We start from the raw sequence: 22,779 nt of genomic DNA, 5'->3' as shown, positions 1-22,779 counted from the left end.
TTATTCGCGGTCTAGTCCAGGTACCGCTGATCTATTGGTTCTATGAACAATTAACCTTATGCCTACCTGTACCATCTGTCCAAAAAATAAGAGCGTGACCTTGATTTAATGTTTTAAACATGGAAAGACGACTATCTTTATTTACCACTACAAAATCTTCTAGCCTGACATCGGAAAACTCGGGGCACGAAGCTAAGGGGATCTCGAGGATCAGCCGAGGATACACATCTGGGTGTACACCTGGTGACCGCTGGGATTGAACCATACATTCAGGTAATTCGTAATTTATTCTAAAACATCGATGGCAGTCTGAGCGAGCGCTCCATGGCTTTGGTTGGGTCGTGTGGGCTGCGGTCACTAGGTTGCGTCCTTGAGTGGCGATGGCAAACACGGGTCGGAGACTCCCGCTCCCGGCGACTGGTTCTCCTTGCCGCCGTGCAGCCTGTTGGCCATCAGCTCGATGAGATTTGTACGCCCGCGCTTGGGCGTAAAGCGGGAGTTGCCCGAGCTGGAAGCTTTATCACGGGGCGGGGTGCTCAAAAAAACGCCCTCGAAGATCGTTTCCAAGATGTTGGACTCATCGACATCACTGGGCGGGCTGATCTGGGCGTTAATTTCGTGCAGGGCCACGTACTGAGGATCGTTCTGGCGCGAGCGCTCCTCCTCGTCCGGAGGGAACTGCTGCTTAAGCGACTGCTTGGGCGTTTCGATGTCCGACAGATCGAGATCGTCGATTGGCGACGGTGTGCGTCCGTGGGGCGAGAAGGCACGGATTTCGAAGGCCGGCAGCTCGTCGCTGCTGCCATCCGGGGACTGCTCCTCGCGCTCGAAGGCCAGCGAGAGGTCACTTTCGCTCTCCATGTCCACGGAGGAATTCAGGCACTGCAGGCGGAAGGAGCCATTCAGCTGGTCTCCCTCCTCACACGTATTCACCGCTTCCGTGGTCTCCATTGGTCTGGTTGGCTTGTCAAGTGCGGCGGTGCCTTATATTCATCACTGGGATGCGCTGCGCGTTCTGCCTGTCTGCAACCGCGTCTCACTTCGCGGAAATCCGCTCCCGCAGGTAACCAATTTTCGGGATCAAGCCCTGTCCACCAGACAATGTTGAATTTTAAATCCCAACAATTTACAAGCCGTCACTTTCGTAGTGATGGTAAACAATGGCGCTACCTGACTTGAACCGGCGTTCCCTGCGAATGGGTATCGTATACAGCCGATAGTTGCAGGCATACAGCAAGTACCGATACGCCACATACTTTACTGTTAAGCAGGAGATAATTTAAAATTGTGATCGGAAATATTTAAACATGACACACCGGTTCATTACTGGGGTTTCCCACCATGGCGGTAAAGTATAAAAAAACACCTAATTAGTTTTCTGCAGGTCGTTTACTTTGGGCAACAGGTATACTTAGTAACGAAGAAAATATAGAAAAGTCGGCTATATTTATATTGTCATATTTGGGAAATATATGAGTTTTCAAAGGGTGTCGCTAAAACTCGGGGCTTGTTGACCCTATTTTTTTTAGAAAAATATCTCGGAGGGTAAAATAAGTCTTGTAGGCTGGAAACCTTATTAACTTATTTTTAAGAGTTGTGATGTCGGTTTATGTAACAGAACCAAATATACCCATCTCCATAAACTTAAACGCTTTTTTATATAACTTTAATTCGAATCTGTCTTTTATTTGTTTTGTTTACGCAAAATCCAGACTCCAGAGACATAGACGCAGAGCCAGTTTGTCGATTCATGTTGTCACGGCCACACTTTGGAAAAATGTTTTTATATTTTTTATTTCATTATTAGTTATCGATTTGCAAGCCGCAACATTTTATCATATTTTTTGCACACTTTTGCACAGTTTTGTAAATTTATTTCGATTTGCCAAAAATCTTTTTGCCCACAAATGTTGAAATTTCTTCTTCGCACTTTCACTAGGTGAGTAACGGGTATCGGATAGTCGGGAAACTCGACTATACCATTCCCTCTTGTTTAATTTATGTTATAGTCTTGTAAATTGTTTTCGATTTGGCAATAACTGTTGGCCACACCAACTGCCCCAAACTGCCACTACCACTCTTTTGAAATTTTTTTTTAATATTTTCTTCATTAATTATTGTTTTCCCTATATCTATCGAAATAACACAAAAATTGTAAACATTTTTGTTCGCACTTCCACTAGCTGAGTACGAACAGGTTCTGATAGTCGCCGAACTCGACTATAGCGTTTTCTTGTTTATAAGTAAATTTGTTTTGTATAAAAGTTTGTTTATATTATTTCTGAGCCCGAAGCTTATTAAGTAATGATTACGCTTATTAAAATTGTAATATATATATAAATTATAAAATATTAATCTTGTACGCAAAATCTTTTATGTGACAGTTAATGAAGGAGACAAAGTACTCTGTGGAGCTGCCGCAACTACGCAAACATCCACCTCTTCCTGCCGTGCCTGTCATCACCAGCTTCGAGGAGAGCAAACCGCTGGAAGCCCCAGTCCCTGCGCCTGCGGAAAATACTTTTAAGCTGAATGCCAATGCCCAAACGTGGGTGCCCTACGAGCAGGGAGCGCCATCATACTGGTCCCAGACAGTATCCTCGGAAGACACAGGCGACGCGACGGTTCCGGAAATTCCAGAAGCTTTGGCTGCCCCAGCTTTAGAAAAGAGCGAAGTGTCTATTATTGATCTCCTCCGCGAAGAAAGCAAACTAAAAGAGGAACCGTCAAAAGCGGAACATTATGAGGCAAAGCTCTTTCAAAGGCACTGCCTTGACTGTCACAATGAGCCGAAAGGGTTTGCACTCCTGCGCCAGATGTATCCCAATAAACAGCTGACTGGTCTCTGGGATTTGTTTGTAAAGTGCAAGGCCGACGTAGATTGGGCCGTTGATATTCTGTTAAAGGAGGACGAGCTATATGCGGTCACTGGTTCGGAACAGATCGGATTTGAGGAAACTGTTGATAGCGAGGAGGCGGCGCAGTTTCAATGCGACTGCGACAAGGCGGCCGAGGGCCAGGAATCACCAATTTCCACTTCCAACTGCACCTCACCAACTTTGCCGCTATCGAAGACTGCATCCAAGCCGCAACGTCAACCGCGCATTAAACGAGCATCGGCCCCCACCAATAAAGAGTTGCAAATACAAATTCAAAATTGCTTTGTATTAGGTAAGATATTCTACTTAAAGGAGTCAATTAAAAATGAACCTTTTTAAAGAACTGCAAACGCCATTTCTTTAATAAGACACCATACATTTGTCAAATACATAGTTAACGTTCGATATTTGAGAACTAATATTAATTATTTTTTAGGCGACGAACAATACTCGGAGCACACGCGCAAAATCCGCGACATCCGTAATGGAATTCTGGATCAACCTATAGTGCCTAAAGTACCGGAAGCATCAGAGGAACCAGAGCTAGAACAGCAGGAGGAGGAGGACCCTGAAGAAAATACTCTTCTGGAAATAGATTTGGGCAGCGCTCTAATTGAGCAGCTACGCGCTCAGTTTTACACGGAGGACGAAATGTTGCCCCCGGAACAGGAGCTACCTGCCGCAACAAAAATATTCGTGCCACGTCAGCTAGCCAAGCAGCTTTACATGTTGTGGATGGAAGCCGTGTTTAACCAGCTAGAGGAGATGCGCCAGCAGACAATGCGCGATGACGAGCAGTTCGCCCGCCTGCTCAAGCATCCAGGCTACGCCGATTGCAGAGAGTCTCCGAGCAATGTGGCTGAGCTTCTGGATATGGAGTTGGCCTGGAGCATATACAATAGCGAGCAGCAGGCCGCCAAAAAGGCAGCCGAGTTGGCCGCTCGCAAACAAACGCCCAACGATATAGCTACCCACCTAACTAAAATGAAGCTGTGCGAGACCTTTCCCGATATCCCCCCTGACACTGTGCTTGAGATCTTTGCGGCAACCGGCAGCAATTACGTTCAAACAGTGGAGGTCTTGGACAGCAATGTTCAGAGTATGCTGAGCGAAGCAGAACTTTATGATAAGGCCCTTCGCGAGGGCGAGAAGCTCAGTGCGCAAGTGGCGCTGGAAGAGCGAAAGCAGAAGCAACAAAAGCAACAGAATTCCTCCAGCCAAGGTCCCCGCATCAGTTCTAGTTCGACCGCCCCTGGCCGGTCGCCCCAACTGCATGAGGATGCCAAGTGCGCTGCTCTTCGCGACTTTGAGGAGACGCGAAACATGGCCGCCCATCACTCCCAACTTAAAGCAGAGTGCTATCTAAAGGCTAAACAGGCGGTTCAGCGCGGCAATGGTAGCGTGGCGTTATACTACTCGGAGATAGCCAAGTTACACAAGCAGAAGATCGACGTATTCAACCATCGGGCGGCCAACTGCATAATGGAGGTACATCGGCACACCCAGAACAACCCGGACCTGCTAGACCTGCATTACCTACACACGGTAGAGGCGATCAGCTGTCTGGACTTGTTTCTTGACCGCCACATAACTGTGCTGCGCAACACTACCCGCGTGTACAAGCATGTATTTATTATCACGGGCCGTGGTCTTCACAGCGCAAACGGAGTGTCCACTATTAAGAACAGGGTGAAGGCCAGGCTGAGCGAACGCCGTTTGCGGTAAGTAAGGATGGATTTTCGATCAAAAGTCGCTTAATTATTCGCCTATTTCAGTTGGCAAGAGGTCAATCCAGGATTGCTGCGCGTCAAGGTATTTTCAGCATCGCGTCATTCAAAGAACTTCTGATTCGAGGCGAATTGCACAACAGGACTTGCGGAGCAAAATAAGTTTTACACTGCCATAAATGTAGAAACAAAGGCAACTTACAGAGAACCGGGATAATATAATTTTAACTTATCCGTTATTTAACTTTTGTATCACTGCTTACAAAATTGTAAAGTTAAGTAATCATTTTTCCCCGCTCCTAACCGCTGTATTATTTTCGAATGTGCTCAAGAACCTTTAAGACATTCCCGATTTTGTTACTCTATATTACATAAAACTCTCGTCCCAGTACTTCGTTTTAAGTATGAATAATGCTTCCAGCCTAGTGTTCGTGTTAGGCGCGAACTCGCAATCCGACTCAGCAAAGTAGTGATTTATTATCTAACAACAGCATCACAAAATTTCTTATTTTTATACTAGTTTACTCAAACTACCGCTTAGGTATAATAAGATTAGTGTAAAAACCGTAGTCCTAAAGTAGGCGAGGTCCAATAATTACCATTACATTTCAGATTGGTAAGCAACTATAATCCTTAATCTTAAAATAAAGGGACACTTAAGGAAGATATTGTTTAGACGGCAAATTGACATTCGTCGAAACACTCAAGATAATAAATCGTACACTTAAATCATTTATTTTTCAAACTGTTACATTAGACGATATAATCTATTTTACTTAATTAAACTCTTGATCGAGTTTAACCATCAATTTAGACAATCAATTTGTTCTAATAATTATGTGGTAGCAATTTCATTATTTACTTTGAAGTGTACGCCAAGATCCGACAATTATCGGTAAAAGTTTCCAGTGGTTACATTAATGGCTTATTCGCGGTCTAGTCCAGGTACCGCTGATCTATTGGTTCTATGAACAATTAACCTTATGCCTACCTGTACCATCTGTCCAAAAAATAAGAGCGTGACCTTGATTTAATGTTTTAAACATGGAAAGACGACTATCTTTATTTACCACTACAAAATCTTCTAGCCTGACATCGGAAAACTCGGGGCACGAAGCTAAGGGGATCTCGAGGATCAGCCGAGGATACACATCTGGGTGTACACCTGGTGACCGCTGGGATTGAACCATACATTCAGGTAATTCGTAATTTATTCTAAAACATCGATGGCAGTCTGAGCGAGCGCTCCATGGCTTTGGTTGGGTCGTGTGGGCTGCGGTCACTAGGTTGCGTCCTTGAGTGGCGATGGCAAACACGGGTCGGAGACTCCCGCTCCCGGCGACTGGTTCTCCTTGCCGCCGTGCAGCCTGTTGGCCATCAGCTCGATGAGATTTGTACGCCCGCGCTTGGGCGTAAAGCGGGAGTTGCCCGAGCTGGAAGCTTTATCACGGGGCGGGGTGCTCAAAAAAACGCCCTCGAAGATCGTTTCCAAGATGTTGGACTCATCGACATCACTGGGCGGGCTGATCTGGGCGTTAATTTCGTGCAGGGCCACGTACTGAGGATCGTTCTGGCGCGAGCGCTCCTCCTCGTCCGGAGGGAACTGCTGCTTAAGCGACTGCTTGGGCGTTTCGATGTCCGACAGATCGAGATCGTCGATTGGCGACGGTGTGCGTCCGTGGGGCGAGAAGGCACGGATTTCGAAGGCCGGCAGCTCGTCGCTGCTGCCATCCGGGGACTGCTCCTCGCGCTCGAAGGCCAGCGAGAGGTCACTTTCGCTCTCCATGTCCACGGAGGAATTCAGGCACTGCAGGCGGAAGGAGCCATTCAGCTGGTCTCCCTCCTCACACGTATTCACCGCTTCCGTGGTCTCCATTGGTCTGGTTGGCTTGTCAAGTGCGGCGGTGCCTTATATTCATCACTGGGATGCGCTGCGCGTTCTGCCTGTCTGCAACCGCGTCTCACTTCGCGGAAATCCGCTCCCGCAGGTAACCAATTTTCGGGATCAAGCCCTGTCCACCAGACAATGTTGAATTTTAAATCCCAACAATTTACAAGCCGTCACTTTCGTAGTGATGGTAAACAATGGCGCTACCTGACTTGAACCGGCGTTCCCTGCGAATGGGTATCGTATACAGCCGATAGTTGCAGGCATACAGCAAGTACCGATACGCCACATACTTTACTGTTAAGCAGGAGATAATTTAAAATTGTGATCGGAAATATTTAAACATGACACACCGGTTCATTACTGGGGTTTCCCACCATGGCGGTAAAGTATAAAAAAACACCTAATTAGTTTTCTGCAGGTCGTTTACTTTGGGCAACAGGTATACTTAGTAACGAAGAAAATATAGAAAAGTCGGCTATATTTATATTGTCATATTTGGGAAATATATGAGTTTTCAAAGGGTGTCGCTAAAACTCGGGGCTTGTTGACCCTATTTTTTTTAGAAAAATATCTCGGAGGGTAAAATAAGTCTTGTAGGCTGGAAACCTTATTAACTTATTTTTAAGAGTTGTGATGTCGGTTTATGTAACAGAACCAAATATACCCATCTCCATAAACTTAAACGCTTTTTTATATAACTTTAATTCGAATCTGTCTTTTATTTGTTTTGTTTACGCTTTGTTTGCTTTTGCTCGTTAAACAAGTTAATTAGTGAAACTATCATACATCGTCGTTAAATGACATAAATTGTGATATCCATATTCGATATAGCATGTACTTGAGTTTATACATCCATTAAAGTATCTCCTTTCTCCAACTCTCTTGCACTTCGTAAAGTGCAATTAAACATTTATCTATCTTAAGTAAGATTCGATGTGCTAGCTTTAAGCTGCCCACTCAACACAATAGTTGCTATGCCATAAAAACAATTAATCATTAAATTATTTAACAAATAGTTCAAAGCGTATTTGAAAGTACACATTAGGTATAGTGGTTGGGTTTATCGCTTACCTACAACTAAATTACATATAAAAACAAATCGTTAAAGTGATGCCTATAAATCGTTACTTTCTTGGAAGATATTTGTTAGCTTAGTAGATCGTGAGCGCAGATTTAATTTAACTAACACTTTTTGGTTTTTCATACGCATGGGGTGAAACACGAAAGTTGCCACAATTCTTATGCCTAATCATTTAATTTAATTGTATTAAATTCAATTTGATGCTGTTTTCATTTGGGATGTCACATAGCTGGTGTATATGTAAAATACATGTATAATTCTTTACCATGTAATTTTAATGATTTTAGTGATTTTTAATGAACTTAGAAGCTGTGGCTCGAGGCATACATACTTCTTCCCTTTAATCCCAGCCAGCACAACCCATTTAAGTATGAGTATTGAGCAATTTACGCGCATTGGAGAGATACAACTGAATCGATTCCGAAGAAAAGAATATAAACAAAATGTTTAAAACTAAATGAAAGAATTTGAAGTACAGCTAGAAATAATAGCACGAGTCTCATTTTCGACTTTCCAATGCAGTGGCTGGCAGTTTGCCTTAACGTTAAATATATAAATATTATTCAATTTACCAAGCTTTATCAAATTCATCGACTTATTGAAAATGAGTTACCAAAGATAAAATTTGAAAGCATATAAGTGACAGAAAATTTTAATTTGAAAGTTCGCCAACTGAGGGTCCAACTACAGATTGAGATCTTCGCTGATCGCTCAAACGACCATTTAAGTTTGGCACAGACTTTGAGTAACGCTTTCCCGTTCGAACCTTGGTTGGCCCGGCCTAAATCCTCCGCCCGCCCCTGCCCGGCTGTCTCAATTCAGTCCTAGAAGTCGCTTGAAGGCCCGTCGGTAGTCTAGGTTGAATATGGTGTATATGACCGGGTTAAGGCCCGAGTTGATGTAGCCCAGCCAGGTGATGAAGTTCTTGAACTTGTTCGTGGGGCAGCAGCTCTGGCAGAAGGGCAGGATGACGTACATGAGGAAGAAAGGCAGCCAGCAGATGACGAACACGCCCATAATGATGCCGAGGGTGCGAGCCGCCCGCCGCTCCTTGGATAGCGAGATCTTCTGCTTTTCCTCGATGAACTGGTTTACCCCACTAGTCTTCTTCTGCAGCGGAGTGGCGGAAACAGCGGCGACTCCCGTCGAGGATTGCGGCGGGGTCAGCTTGAGTGACGTCTGCTCGTCCGCCTGGGTCACGCAGACCTGGAATCGAGATGAGGAATAGTTTTGTTAATCAAGTGACATGGATATTAGAAATAAGTAACTGTTTTTTTTGTAAAGTAATTATACCCGTTACTCTTAGAGTAAATAGGGTGTACTAGATTCGTTGAAAAGTATGTAACAGGCAGAAGGAAGCGTTTCCGACCATATAAAGTATATATATTCTTGATCAGGATCAGTAGCCGAGTCGATCTGGCCATGTCCGTCTGTCCGTCCGTCTGTCTGTCCGTCTGTCCTTATGAACGTCGAGATCTCAGGAACTACAAAAGCTAGAAAGTTGAGATTAAGTATAGGTATCCAGGGACATAGACGCAGCGCAAGTTTGTCGATTCAGGTTGCCACGCCCACTCTAACGCCCACAAACCGCCCAAAGCTGCCACGCCCACACTTTTGAAAAATGTTTTGATATTTTTTCATTTTTGTATTAGTCTTGTAAATTTCTATCTATTTGCCAAAAACTTTTGCCACGCCCACTCTAACGCCACAAACCGCCAAAGCTGCACGCCACACTTTTGAAAAATGTTTTGATATTTTTTCATTTTTGTATTAGTCTTGTAAATTTCTATCTATTTGCCAAAAAATTTTTTGCGCGCTCACTCTAACGCCCACAAACCGCCAAAAACTGTCCTTCGCACTTCCACTAGCTGAGTAACGGGTATCAGATAGTCGGGGAACTCCACTATAGCGTTCTCTCTTGTTTTTATTCTCGTAACTCGTAGGGTAAAAGAGAAAATACATGTTTGTGGGTTTGTGGATACCCGTTGCTCAACCAGTGAAAGAGAGAACGGAAGTCTCACGATAGAAATTTTGTAAAAAACTTTATAAAAATAAAAAAACTAAAAATTTTTTAGAAGTGTGGCCTGACAGTTTTGGGGGAATTATTGGCGTGGCAACGAAATTAGAAGCAAACTTGCGCTGCGTCATTAGAGTCTGCACTTCTTATTTTGTCTGACTAACTGTCTAACTGGATTTATAGAAATACATATATATTTTATATAAAGGAAATCACTTGTGGATTTTTAATATCATTACGATTCTCGTCTTACCTGTATGCAACCCTTGGGATCGCTCCCGCTCTCCGTGCTGATCTCAGCGTCGGACTTTCCGCCTCCAGAGTGTCCTCCACCGGCCTGGCAGCTAACACCATCCCCGCCGGCAGGAAGGAGCTGTTGCTCGCCATGGGGCTCGCAGGTGGACGAGGACTGCGACCTGCGGCCACCACGGGCCTTTCCGTGCTTGATGGAGTCCTTGATTTTGGCGCGACGCGACTTCTTGACCAACACGACCATGTGCTGCTGTTGGGGATCGCTGTTGCCGTGGGAACCCGCTTTGGAGGAATCCTGCGGCTGGTGGACTTCGCTGCTGATGCTCTCCTGGTCATTCTGGATCATAGGTGTGGCGAACTGGGCCCGATCTCGGCCGCAGCACAGCCAGCTGGCTAGAAGGCGCGACTTGGAGCCGGAGTTGGAGGCAGCGACGGGCGAGGAGTTGGCCATCGGCTCCAGCTCGGTGGACTTAAGAGCGATCGTGTTGAGCTTGTTGGCCCTGGCTCTCTCCCTCAAGCGGCGCCGCGTGGCTACGAAGATCTCGATGTAGACGATCGTCATAATGGCCAGCGGAATGAAGAAGGAGCCCAGCGAAGAGTAGATGACGTAGCCGCGCTGCGAGGTCAGCTCGCAGGGCGTGGCGCTGGTGAACTCGTCCGGCCAGTCGTTCCAGCCGATCAACGGTGGACTACTTATCAGTAGTGAGAGTAGCCACACTCCGGAGATGAGCAGCAAGACGCGACCCACGGTCCGCTTTTGGGCGTAGTTGATGGGGTCTGTGATGGCCCAGTACCGGTCGAGGGCTATGGCACACAGGTTTAGGATGGAACTGGTGCAGCACAGCACGTCGCAGGTGAGCCACAGCTTGCACAGGTGGATGCCGAACTCCCAGCGCCCCAGAATCGAGTAAGCCACGTTGAAGGGCAGCACCAAAAGCGCCACCGTGAGATCGGCCACCGCCAGCGACACTATAAAGAAGTTCTGGACGATGCGCAGCGGCTTGTAGGTAAACACACTAAGAATCACCAGGATGTTCCCGATAATGGTCAGCACGATAATGACCGAGAGAACCAGGGCGGTGAGAAGGGCCTGGTTTAAATAGAAAACAAGTCGGGGGGAGTTTGAATGTGGTAGTTTCGAGAACATAAATAAGATCTACTGATTCTAAACTTATTAAAGGAGTAGAAACTACCAGTTCGGTTACGTGCACGGTCACAATTGGGCACGGTCACATTTAATATGGTCGGCGTTAAAGTTTCAATAGAAATTGGCAAGACGATAATAGTCTAATCAAATAAAAACATTTTTAAAATTTTGGTCGTTGGCGCTTTGGGTGCTTGTGGGCGTTATGGCCCAATGGCTGTTAAAACATAATTGCGCCAACTTCACAAGAATCAGTATGGGTAATCTCAACTCGTATTTTTTTTTAATAGTTTCCGATATCTCAGTGTTCATTCGGACAGACAGACATGGCCAGATCGTCTCGATTGTAATCCGCCTCAAAGAAACGGACGGATCCGCTACGGATCCTGACCAAGAATTTATAGTCGGAAACTCTTCCTCCTACATGTTACATACTTTTAATCAAATCTAGTATATTATTTTTTTTCAGCTGTCTAACGTAAAAACAATAATGCCAAACTCTTATCCGTTACTATTTATAATAAAATGCAATATTATCATTATGTTTATTACCTCCCACTCCGGCACAGCCAGCTGAAGGCCCAGGACGCTAGCATGCAGCTCCTCCACAGCTCCGTCGCATTCCCCCGCGGAGTCTGGATCCGCCTGAGCCGTGCTAAGTGCCGCGGTGACAGTGGTCAGGCCCTCCACCAGCGAACCGGATATGTTCGCCACCGACTCCGTTCCCATGCCCGCATCGGCATCCGTATCCACATACCCCCGTTCGTCCTTGTCGCTTCCGAATTCTGTGGTGCTGACGGCGGCCGCAGCGGTTAGAGCCGCTGCCGCCACCGTTGTGGTGACATTCACAAACAGGATCTGATCTGCCGATGGCATCTTTCCCTGCCAATTGTTTTCCTTGGGCTCCGGTTGCGTTTACATGCGTTTTGGTAAAAGGGTAGATGAGCGGTGGCTTTTTCTGCGAAGGCAACTGGAGAGAAAATCAAACAAAATCGTGGAGAAAATATCGAATCAATATTAATGGTTGTTTATGCAAATAATTTCTTAATCTCATTAAATAGTGTTTTATGTAATAAAGAGTTCATTTTAAGAACGAGAAGTGAACATTTTAAATTTGGAATTGATTTACAGATCAATTTAAATGGTGAATAAGTTACCACACAATGATGTCAGGAACTTCTCATGCAAAATTATTTACCGTTTGTCAACAATCACAACGGTTTCGATTGATGGCAGACACCTTCAAACGAAAAATTAAAGGCATTGCAAAAAATCCCCAGCCACAAATAATGGCGGAAGGGTCCAAAACAATTTAACTGACAAATCTTGGCGAATAACCTCACTTAGGGATTAATTATTTAAAAGTAATTAAAAGTGCCAGAACAAATTGCGTCAAATAGATGGTCCCAAGTAAATTCACGTCTATGAGAAAGAGGGTTCTAAGATGTTCAGGAATATTCACTTATTGTCCTAAGTCAATAAACTCATGCCTTCCTTTCAGTCATCACATAATTGTTGCTCTGTTTTTTTCCACTTCCGTCAGACACTTCTATATCCGCTAAGTTCTTACCAGCTTTACTAAGTTTTGCTATCGAGCTTCTTTTTTTTCGCCGACCAAGCCCGGTAGCAGTTGAAAGAACATTAATCAAAATAACACGCTCATAAACTGAACTCTCAGAAAATAAAGAAAGCAAATAACAACTTTGAAGTAAACATTTCATTTAGCAAAAATTGTTTTCCTTTTTTCGCTCCTCGGACTGCCAGATTGGTTATGCTCTGAATCCTACCTTGATTTCTATCTGCAAATGTAAAGCGCTTATTCGGGGAATGGGAGATGTATTTATACCCGTTACTCGTAGAGTAAAGGGGTATACTAGAGTCGTTGAAAAGTATGTAACAGGCAGAAGAAAGCGATTTCAACCATATAAAGTATATATATTATGAACGTCGAGTTCTCAGGAACTACTAAGGCTAGAAAGTTGAGATTAAGCATACAGACTCCAGAGACATAGAAGCAGCGCAAGTTTGTCGATTCATGTTGCCACGCCCACTCTAACGCCCACAAACCGCCCAAAACTGCCACGCTCACACTTTTGAAAAATGTTTTGATATTTTTTCATTTTTGTATTGGTCCTGTAAATTTCTATCGATCTGCCAAAAAACTTGTTGTTAAAGTGTTAAAGACTCTCCTTCGCACTTCCACTAGCTGAGGGTATCAGATAGCCGGGGACCCGACTATAGCGTTCTCTCTTTTTTTGTTTTGTGTTTTTGGCTTCTACAAATAGGAGGGTAAAATGTTTAAAGTTATTTTTAGTTGGTTTGACCGCCATATTTTAACGCGATTTGAGATCAAGAGCGTTCAGAAAAGAACATTAACATTGGCTTCTACAGTTCTTTTAAGGGATTACATTTTATGACATTTATTATTAACCAATACTTAACTAATCAAAATGCCAAACATCCATCCATTCCGTTCTAAAACTATACTTTGCTTCGCCGTGTGGAATGATTAGCCCATTGATACGCTGATTTTCTGCTGGAACCTACGCGACATAATTAAATATCTCGTGAAATATACTTTCCACAGTTCGTTTCTGGCCTGTCCTGTCTCTCCGCCGGGCGATAAGCCTATTATAAAAGCTCCTGATTAGGGATACAGCGCCAAAAAACAGTCAAGGAATTGTGCTTGAGTTCGCGTGAGTGTGAATGAACAGCTTAGGATAGTTTGTCCCTGACTTGAGTTCAGTTGGGGGGAATGGCGAAAAGTTTTTTGAACTCGTTATGCAGTCGATGCGACCTTGACTGAACCTGCTTCCGCACACACACATAGTCGTATAGCTGAGTACCCATGTAATGGCAGGCTCTATTCCACATGGGCATGTCCTTTTTGGCAAACTTGTCACTAGCATTTGTGTGCCTGCATCGGCGAATGGAAGGGTGCAGCGAGTGTGCCAAAGTTCGGTAACTTTATGTTTCTGCAAAAATTTTATGGAAATCCGGCGAGCACCTAGATAATACATAGCCCGACCAAAGCAAGGGTATCCGAACTTCGTTGGCGTTGTCGAAGCTTCTTTAGTTCCTTAATTTAACGCCGTGACCCGCTCATTAAATATGCAAGAGTTCCGGCATATCTGCAAGACACACGCATCCTCTCCAGCAAACCACCCACCCGACGAACCACCCACCGAGCTTTATTTATAGCTCACATTAGGCACTTGGGCAGCTAAAAATACTGGGAGTCGAATCTCCTTTGATGCTGATCAAGTTTGCCACACGGAACGAAAAGATACCGATAAAGTGTACTCACAGACACATGCATCTTGGGGAATTTCTAATTGGCATTGATGGGTGTGTGCGCCACGCCCCCTTGCTGGCTCTCAGAGCCCGCCTTAAATGTTTCATTTCATTTGCATGATTAATGTGGCGTATAACAATTCCAAGGGGCACAGAAATAAAATTTCATTGTTCAAATAGGCAGCATCTAAGAAAATGGAGAAACACATATCAAACAAACTTTAAAGGTGATGAAAACTCGTATTTTTAATTCTCTTTGAGCTGCGAGAATTTAAAATATTTTCGCGCAATTAAAACGGGGGAAATTGATTGGAAATTATGAAATGTTTTAGTGCCTAAGTAAACATGATTGAGAGATTAAGGAATGTAGGGTGCGTTGGCGCATTGTGGTTTTCCATCCCGTCCACCGTTTAACGATTTTCCAATTTCTGGAGCAATAAAAGTACGTTGATCTGCCGCCCAGTTGACAACTGGCCAACCTGCAGATAAGGCTCTCTTGCCAATTTCCACCTGTGTTCATTTACCGTTCGGTTTCTGAAAGCGACACTTCAAAAAACACAGTATAGATTTTTAAATTTGAACTAAGATATAAGCTTATCTATTAACTTAATTATATGTTATAAATCGTAGTATACTTTTCATTATCTACAACACTTTATTAAACATTTTGGATAAGTTACAAACAGTTTTTTCTGAGTGTGGCAGGGGGAACTACATCGACCTGAACTAGGCCTAAATGAAAGTCAACCTGTACTCAATAAAATGCAATTCGAGTCGAGTCGAGTTGATTTGGGCTCGGTGAATGGAAAAGCGTGGGAGGAATGGCCAGTCCCAGGGCCTTATCCACTTATGGCAGGCTCTGCAGTCCATTCGGGATACCCACGCAGTGCGAGCACCCACTTTCATGCAGTTTTAAGCTTCTATTACGCGAATATCGATAGGGTTTTTGGCTGGAAACTGGATTAAGTGGGACACTTATCCTCTGGGTCTCTGTCCGTATTGTTATGGCTCCAAGCGTGGTGAGTGAAACGAAATAACAAAATACAATGTGGGCTAAAGTCGACGTCTGTTCACTGAGGCGGGGCTCAATGAATTTTAAAGAATCGGAAAACCCCGTAGATTAAGCAACGAACAGCCTGCAAACTTGAAATGCAGTTCTTTTGCGTAGTGGACTTCGTTTCTTCTTGTGCGTCCCCTTGTTTTTCCGCATTTTACTATTTTTCTCGCTGGCTGTTGCGTATGTCATGTGGGAAATTCCTCCACCAGATGTAATTATACCCGTTACTTATAGAGTAAAATGGTATATTAGATTCGTTGAAAAGAATGTAATAGAAGGAAGCGGTTCCGACAATATAGAGTATGTATATTCTTGATCAGGATCAATAGCCGAGTAGATATGTCTGTCTGTCTGTTCGTCCGTATGAAGGTCGAGATCTCAGGAACTACTCTACGCCACTCAAACGTCCACAAACCGCCAAAAACTGTCAGTGTTGAAGACTGTCCTTCGCACTTCCACTAGCTGAGTAAGGGGTATCAGATAGTCGGGAAACTCGACTATAGCGTTCTGTCTTGTTTTTTCTTCTCTTTTTGTTTGGCAATGACAAAAACACGCTGATGTGAGGAGCAGTTGGGCAAAGGAAGGAGGTCGGAGAAGGTGTCCTGAGATAAAGGCATGTGCGAAATCCGGACTGCTTCCCAAATGAGCAGCAGATTGATGAAGCAGAAAATATTCCTCGTAAAGTAATGAACGCGGCTGCCGCCAACTCGGCTGATTGAACGGAGATGGGAAACAGAAAAAAAGTGGATCTGTGTAGTACTTTTCATTGCCTTCATGCAAAAGCAGAATTTTTGATTGCAAAACAAAATGTTAATAAGAATACCACTTTTTGTAATGTTTAAAGGAAAACGATATATGCTTTTATTCTGCCAAATTTTAATGGAATTCGTAACTAGGCTACACTGTAAATAACACTTCTGAAACCATTAGACCATTTCAACTATCAATGTTATTAAAATACACATGTTTTTTACCGAGCCAGTTAGTAAGGCATCTTTTAAAATATTCCTTTGCTTTAGCCTTAGCTCCTTTTAAAATCACACTGATCCAAATTATAGCAATTGTTGGCTAGACATGTTGAAATGTCAGCAATTCGTCAGCTGCCCAGAATCCCTTCGATCGGGAACCGGAAGCCTGACACGTTTCTGGGAGTTAATGCAAGCCAAGTTATTCGAAAATTGATGTGCTCGCTCTGTGGCAGAATCGCAGCGCCATTGCCTGAAAAGAGGGAGAGATGTCAGTCCGGTGGACAGGAGAACAGACAGACATACAGACATACAGAGAGATGGACCTCAATGGATGGGTTTCCATACCTCCAACTGATAAATATGAAAATCATCATCATCGTCGTCAAAAAGCAAACCAGCCATGTAAACTGCTGGCTATGCGTGTGTCTGCATAAGTCTTTCAATGTGGATGGGTTTATGGCGACGCCCAAAAAAACTAGTTCGGATAACTAAATTCATAATATAACATTTTTCATTGGGTATTAATCCTTTGCTTTTTTTATGGGGCCTTAGGATTAATTTACAGAATAAAAGTGCTTGCAAGATTTCTCTTCATTTCATTAAAACAATCGAGGGGATCTTCTTTCGCTAACGAACAAATTTCGCTCCAGCTGCCTACATACACATTCTGTCAGTCCGTCAAAAGTTGCACTTCAATTCACATTTTGTGCCCTCCGAATCGAACACTATTCTGAGACCCATCGCACATCGCATATCGCAAGGCGCGGATTCGGCCAGAAGGATCCGCTGCTCTGCGTTGTTCTGACAGCGGAGCCAAAGTAGCAAATGGAAATGCATTTTTCGCTGGCACACGTCCAACGACCAACAGACGTCAATAGTGCAGATTCTTCTCCAAGTGAGATAGGGGATGGCTGCAATGCTTGTAGGGTTCCTGCATATTTACGCTTGATGAGAGTGTGCTTAGCATTAAGTTGGACTTCCATACTTACTTCCCCTTCAGTCGCCCTCATGGTGGCATTCGATTGCCATTTTTGCTGGGCTTAAACCGAGTTTCTTTAACTATACATTAGTCAGTCAAAGTAAAACAGTCCGTGGGTGTACAAATGGAGGACGGTCCAAATTAACCATTACCTCACTCTTTGATGTGATTTACACTTTTAAATCGACTCAACATGTGTTTGCTTTTAAGGAGGGAGTGGGGGACGTGACTTCCCGTATCCATTAATTTCCAGTTAGTTGACCCTGAAATTTTTGTTTGTGCTTTGGCTTGCGGCAAAATGTTAAACTATTCATGAATGGATTGCCTTTTCCCTTTTTCCCGACCTTCCGCTCGGTGGGCTCGGCAGAAAAATCAATTTGCTCAACTAATTAAGGATATCATCTTTCTGGCCGAGTCGTGTAAGCCTGTTTTCGCTTTCCAATTAGCAAAGAGCTATACGGCTATTCTGCTGTATGTTGTCCAAGTTCCCACTTCGATTTTCTATATTTTCTGGCCGAGAAGTCAAATGAACGGTTCGGTGTTTGGTTTTTAAACATACGAGGATTCAATTGATTTGAATTGATTGGTTTGACTCTATTTTCTGGAGTTCGGTTGCGTTTTTTTCCGGCTTTGACCATTGCCACTTTTTACGCAGACAAATCAGAAAACAAAAACAGGAGGGTGTTTTTCCTATCTTCCTTAAATGGATGCGCCATTTTTTTGTCTTCCGTTTGAGTTGCAACTGGTCATGAAATTGCAATTGGGTTCAACCCGCTTGAAAACTAGTTTGAATGCCATTTAGCACGATTTGTTGTTCGGCAGATGGTTAACTAAGCTTATGGCCAATCAACCTGAGTGCCTCCGGTGTGTTATTTTCTATCATATTTTCGAGTCAATAACCAGTAAAACTCAATGTTTTCTTTGGTTTCCTCATCACTCTCTCAAATAAACAAGTGAAGCAAGTGGCCAGCATCTGCCAGTCAGTCAACCCATGAGCAATTTTCGCTGCCATTCGCCAGCTGCTCCATGCATCATTATATTGTTACTGTGCTGTTCACTTAATTAAACATTTTTGTTTAAACAATAGTATTGGGCACTCGCATTCAAGCAAGAACAACAGAATATATTATATGTATATAGGCTTGGGTGCTGCGGGATTAGTACTCTATTTGTTTCGTGACCCGAAAAGAATAACAGCAAATAAAAATGTAGTAAGCATTGTTATAGTCGGACTTTCTGCTGGCCACAATGAGAGCATGGGATTCCTGGGGGACCAGTCTGGACCTTTCTGAACGCACAGAGTACGTGTTGAGAGGTTTGATTGAAAAGTGATGGTCGATCGATGCAGTCATAAAAACTAAGAGGACATCGCCGTCCCACTTGGCGCAAGTTCATTGGTAGGCAAAGTGCCCACATACTGGGTCAAAGTGGCGACTTCCGGACTACACTAAAACAAATTATATCAGAGTGCTTTTTATTAGAATAAACTTAGCAGGACGATTGCAAAGCGGAGGGGCTTGTTATATTTCGTTTAAGAAATGCTTTCAAAACTGTTGTCTTTTTTCCAAATGTATTTTCATGTAGATGCAGCCGGGTGCCGTTGGAAGGTTTTTAGCTAAACCTCTCTACATATAGATAAATCAAGTATGGCAGATGCGTTTATTAAAACCTTTCCAGGCAATAAGAATGAAATATAGATGGTTGATGTACTCTCTACTGGGCTATTCGATTTTACATTGTAATCCATTTAAGTAATCTTTTAGGGCCCTCTTTTGATTTGGTATTTATTGCATTCAGCAAGGCAGTTGGCAACCAAACACGCCAAATCCGAATCTGAATCTATAAAATATCCTTTATTTTTACAAGTGTAGCTTAGTCGGACCCTCATACGAGTGCAATTGCAAATAGCACAAAAGAGAAACCGAACACATCCAACCAGAACTGAACAGACGGTCCCATTTCTATTAAAGCTTCTTCGGCGCTCAATAAAGTGGGTCTGTTTATGGACTCTGGCATTGATTGGGGGACATGTCTGGGCGTTTGGCAATCGGAAATCGTAATGCGCCTTGATTTGCTTCGATTATATTTATATTTTACTGATTGCGCCTTGATGCTGCCAATGTGGCGTAAAAAGTAACTGAATTAACGCCTAATAAGTTTTCCACTTAGCTCGCTACTCACTTCTGGACTTTGGCTGGGATTGACTCCTTGCCGATTCCTGGCCATCATCGCTCCCCATGAATAAATACATCAAAATCAAAATAAATTCAGATCGTTTCCGATTTTCCGAAATTTCCCTCTGCCCTGCTGGCCTGCTTTAAAATTCATTGCATTGCTCTGCCATTTCGCCGATAGTTGATGATCATCATCAATATGGGGCCAGAAAGCAGAAAGCTACAGCTCGGAGCCAGCGAAACTGGAGGCATCCCTGCAGTGGCTGCATTGACATTGAGCGTATTTGTCAGGCACACAGAGACCAGTCCCCTAACAATTCCCCAATTGATAGTCGACTTGCTGGCAGAAAAGGGAGCTGTTCCGAGCTCTGTACGTGCCTGGCAATGGAAACTCTTTGCCTTTGACGTTGACTGCATGCGACAAAATTTACTTGTTCGCATTTATTACATGCAATTTGGTGGCCCAGTGGCGTTGCCTTATGTTGTTTACTCTGCCAACTACATTCCCTCCGATTCACGCAATGAAAAAAAACAAAAACCAAAGAGATTTGATAACTTTGTTGGGTTAGATGGGGAATGGTTCAGTCTAGGTTGATTGGCCAGTTGTTTAAAGATGTTGTCAGCGAAAACGTTTACTTATTGGCAGAGCTCGAACTAATGATTGGTAAGTCCACTTAGATTTGGGATAGTATAACTCAGAATTTTTGATTCGATTTGGATTTAGACATACAGCACTCACTTTTCAATAAACACTAACCTTTTTTGAAATGACTATGGTGATCACAATGGCAGGGAGACTTCATTTCAGCTCTATGCACTCCATAAAATTAACCAGATACGTTCCCAACTAAGGAACAACCCATTAAGTTAATCTAAACAAATGTATCAAAGTGTCAGAGCTGCAATTATATCGCCCACCTGACAGCTGTCACAGGCGTGATGGATTAACCATATAGGTTCCGACTGCGGAGATAGCAATGATTATATTCACAAGGGGATTAGGCGGAGAGCAGTTGTGTAGAGATATAGTTTTCCGGAACCAGAGATAATCCGTGCGAATCAGTTCGCAACAACAATAAGTACCGGCATTTGAAAATTAACGTCGCATTAATTTATTGTTTTAACAATCTGCTATCTGCTTGAGGTTTCTTCTCGGACCATAAATACTTCCCTCGATTTTTCACAGCAATTGGCTGTCCTACCGAATAGATAGATATTTCTTGTCATATTTTGTGCTTTCGCTAGCTTTGACATGGACATTGCCTATAAATCATATTTGGCAGCCCATTGCCACGGTCCACTTTCCCACTCCACAGTTCACACTGGGTCTATCACTTTCCACTGGTCCACTACCATTACAAGTTTGTTGATGGGAAAAAGTTTGCATACCCCTATTTTCATTTTCAGGGGTCGTTTTGGGTGGCAGGCTGCCAGGCTGTCGTCGCACTCGAACATCAAGCAGCCAAGAGCGGAAAAACGTGTGTTGGCAAAGAAAATATACTGAGACTAAGGGAAACTTTGCCTACTATATGTCGTCTAGAACTTTAGCTATTATAGGTCGGTTGAATTTTAGCAACAGGAAGTTCTCTGACTGCAACCCTATACGCATATTCGAATATACGGATTTCACAAATTATTTTGCTAAGAAGGTGATTATATTCTACATATAAGACTTCACTTTTGCAGTAAAATTCATAAAGCCATATCGATTATTATTGTTTTTGATATTATTGACGATTAACGATTTCGACTTCCCACTTCATATTTGAGTGCTTACTTACAATGTATACAAAATTCTTTATATATTACAGAGCTCTTTCGCGACCATCAATCAAAAAGAGTTTGTTTCATAACGCAATTAATATTTACTGAACTGGCCATTGCTTATATATGTATATACTTCCTCTGATTTCTAAGGGCGATGATCCTCCCGTGAACTCTGATTTCCCACCATAGCTAAGACATCGTCGAATCATTTTAGCATGACTTACTTAGCAAGAAGCAGCCCGCCTCTTCCCATTAGTTGGCTGATCTGCTGTCCAAAACAATTGTATATATACATATGTATTTAGCGCACTGTTTTTGTATTTGTTCGATTTTCCCCCATTTGCATGTGCTGAGTAACAAAATGAACCAGAGGTATCCATAAATAACTGATTCTGTTTTTTAGGTATCGCCCATGCCTCAAGTAGTGTGTCGACAACTTTACGGGGCCACAAGGATTGGGATGGAGCGACGGGATGGGGCAGGAAAAGGGAAGGGTGCCTCAAGTGTTCGCTGCTGGGAAACTTTTGCTGCTCGCTTTTGTTTCGCCTTTATTTTTCCTGATGAATTCAACAAATATTGACAACGTGCGTGCCAAACACAAAATAAATCATAGTCGATTCTCGCTTTTATTTTCCATTTCCCGGCTTTTTTCTCGCTTTTCCTCGCATATTTATTTACATGCCGGAAGAAGAACGCCAAACGGGAAAAGGGAAGGAAAATGAAAATGAAAACGAAGTCGACAGCGGCAATAGCAGCGACGCACGTCATTAACAGCTCGTTTTCTCAGAGGAGGGGGGTTTGGGGTGTGTTGGTGGGTGTGTGGTTGAATTTCGGTGGCAAGTGGGTGGAGGCCTTAGGCGCGTATCTCTGTGTCATATTGGGTTCGCCTCTGGGGGCCATCTAGCAAATGGAAATAAGTTTGTACATTGGCATGGAAACTATTTTGTACTTAGCATTGAAATAGTTCGCTACTTTGATTTGGCTTTGGAAGATAGAAAGTTGGTTGATTGCTTTAGTGAAATGTTTGTCAATGCATAAATCGAAATAGTCAGCTGTGGGTTCTTTTTATTTTCCTTCCCTGGTGAAGGCTGCCTTTTTTGCATTTAGAGATTCTGAAAGATGTGCTCTTTGCAAATAATGATCTTTAAACTTACTGAATACATTATGAACACCATGAACATAAACTTGTATAAAGACGATCCCAAGTAACTTATCTTAAAATCCCACATTTCTACTCATTAATTATAGCGATAATACAATTCCCCATTTTTATATGTCACCTAAAGGGTATAATTAAAATTGCCTTAATTTGGAAAGCCTTATTTTATGACATAAAAATGCTAAAACATTGACTTTTTTAATGCCTTACAGCTATTAGATATACATGGCATAACTGCCTTAGACCAAAAAAGAGGGCTCTGAGACTTTTTCGATTTTCCTTCGCTCTGGAATTGCTTCTTCTAGCCTTTTGCGTCTCTTCAAACTTTTGGCGTGGCTGTCCCTCAATATCTGCTATGGCCTAAGTTTTCCCATAAAAATTAACTAAATT

At 43.2% G+C, this 22,779-nt stretch overlaps 4 protein-coding genes across 5 annotated transcripts in view; 1 reads left to right on the top strand and 3 right to left on the bottom strand.

The window, feature by feature from the left end:
• Positions 1 to 104: 104 nt before the first annotated feature.
• Positions 105 to 1,163, bottom strand: LOC120321585. The gene has a single exon (XM_039374636.1). It carries the CDS (start codon positions 949 to 951, stop codon positions 358 to 360), a length of 594 nt encoding a protein of 197 aa, XP_039230570.1. The 5' UTR covers positions 952 to 1,163; the 3' UTR covers positions 105 to 357.
• A 1,221-nt stretch (positions 1,164 to 2,384) lies between these two features.
• Positions 2,385 to 5,335, top strand: LOC6540168. The gene is made up of 3 exons (XM_039374631.2): positions 2,385 to 3,171; positions 3,316 to 4,600; positions 4,655 to 5,335. Exons 1-3 carry the CDS (start codon positions 2,388 to 2,390, stop codon positions 4,725 to 4,727), a joined length of 2,142 nt encoding a protein of 713 aa, XP_039230565.1. The 5' UTR covers positions 2,385 to 2,387; the 3' UTR covers positions 4,728 to 5,335.
• Positions 5,336 to 5,635: 300 nt separating this feature from the next.
• LOC6539335 lies at positions 5,636 to 6,694 on the bottom strand. Its single transcript, XM_002086192.3, has one exon. The coding sequence runs from the start codon at positions 6,480 to 6,482 to the stop codon at positions 5,889 to 5,891; it is 594 nt and encodes a 197-aa protein (XP_002086228.1). The 5' UTR covers positions 6,483 to 6,694; the 3' UTR covers positions 5,636 to 5,888.
• Positions 6,695 to 8,202: 1,508 nt separating this feature from the next.
• The window catches only part of LOC6539340 (tyramine/octopamine receptor), a 31,282-nt gene continuing 16,705 nt past the window's right edge, over positions 8,203 to 22,779 (bottom strand). Inside the window, exons 2-5 of one of the 2 annotated variants that reach the window (XM_039374633.2) lie at positions 16,317 to 16,560; positions 11,544 to 11,961; positions 9,849 to 10,937; positions 8,203 to 8,784 (exon numbers count right to left, since the gene is read on the bottom strand). In XM_039374633.2, coding sequence (XP_039230567.1) covers positions 8,392 to 8,784; positions 9,849 to 10,937; positions 11,544 to 11,867 — 1,806 coding nt within the window. In that variant the 5' untranslated portion in view covers positions 11,868 to 11,961; positions 16,317 to 16,560 and the 3' untranslated portion in view covers positions 8,203 to 8,391. The remainder of the gene's footprint in view (positions 8,785 to 9,848; positions 10,938 to 11,543; positions 11,962 to 16,316; positions 16,561 to 22,779) is intronic. The other variant, XM_039374632.2, reaches the window with a different exon arrangement.

The sequence above is a fragment of the Drosophila yakuba genome, chromosome 3L (assembly GCF_016746365.2).
Source record: "Drosophila yakuba strain Tai18E2 chromosome 3L, Prin_Dyak_Tai18E2_2.1, whole genome shotgun sequence".
NCBI lineage: Eukaryota > Metazoa > Arthropoda > Insecta > Diptera > Drosophilidae > Drosophila > Drosophila yakuba.
Note: the sequence above shows the minus strand (reverse complement) of the source record. Positions and strands in the feature narration are given on the sequence as shown.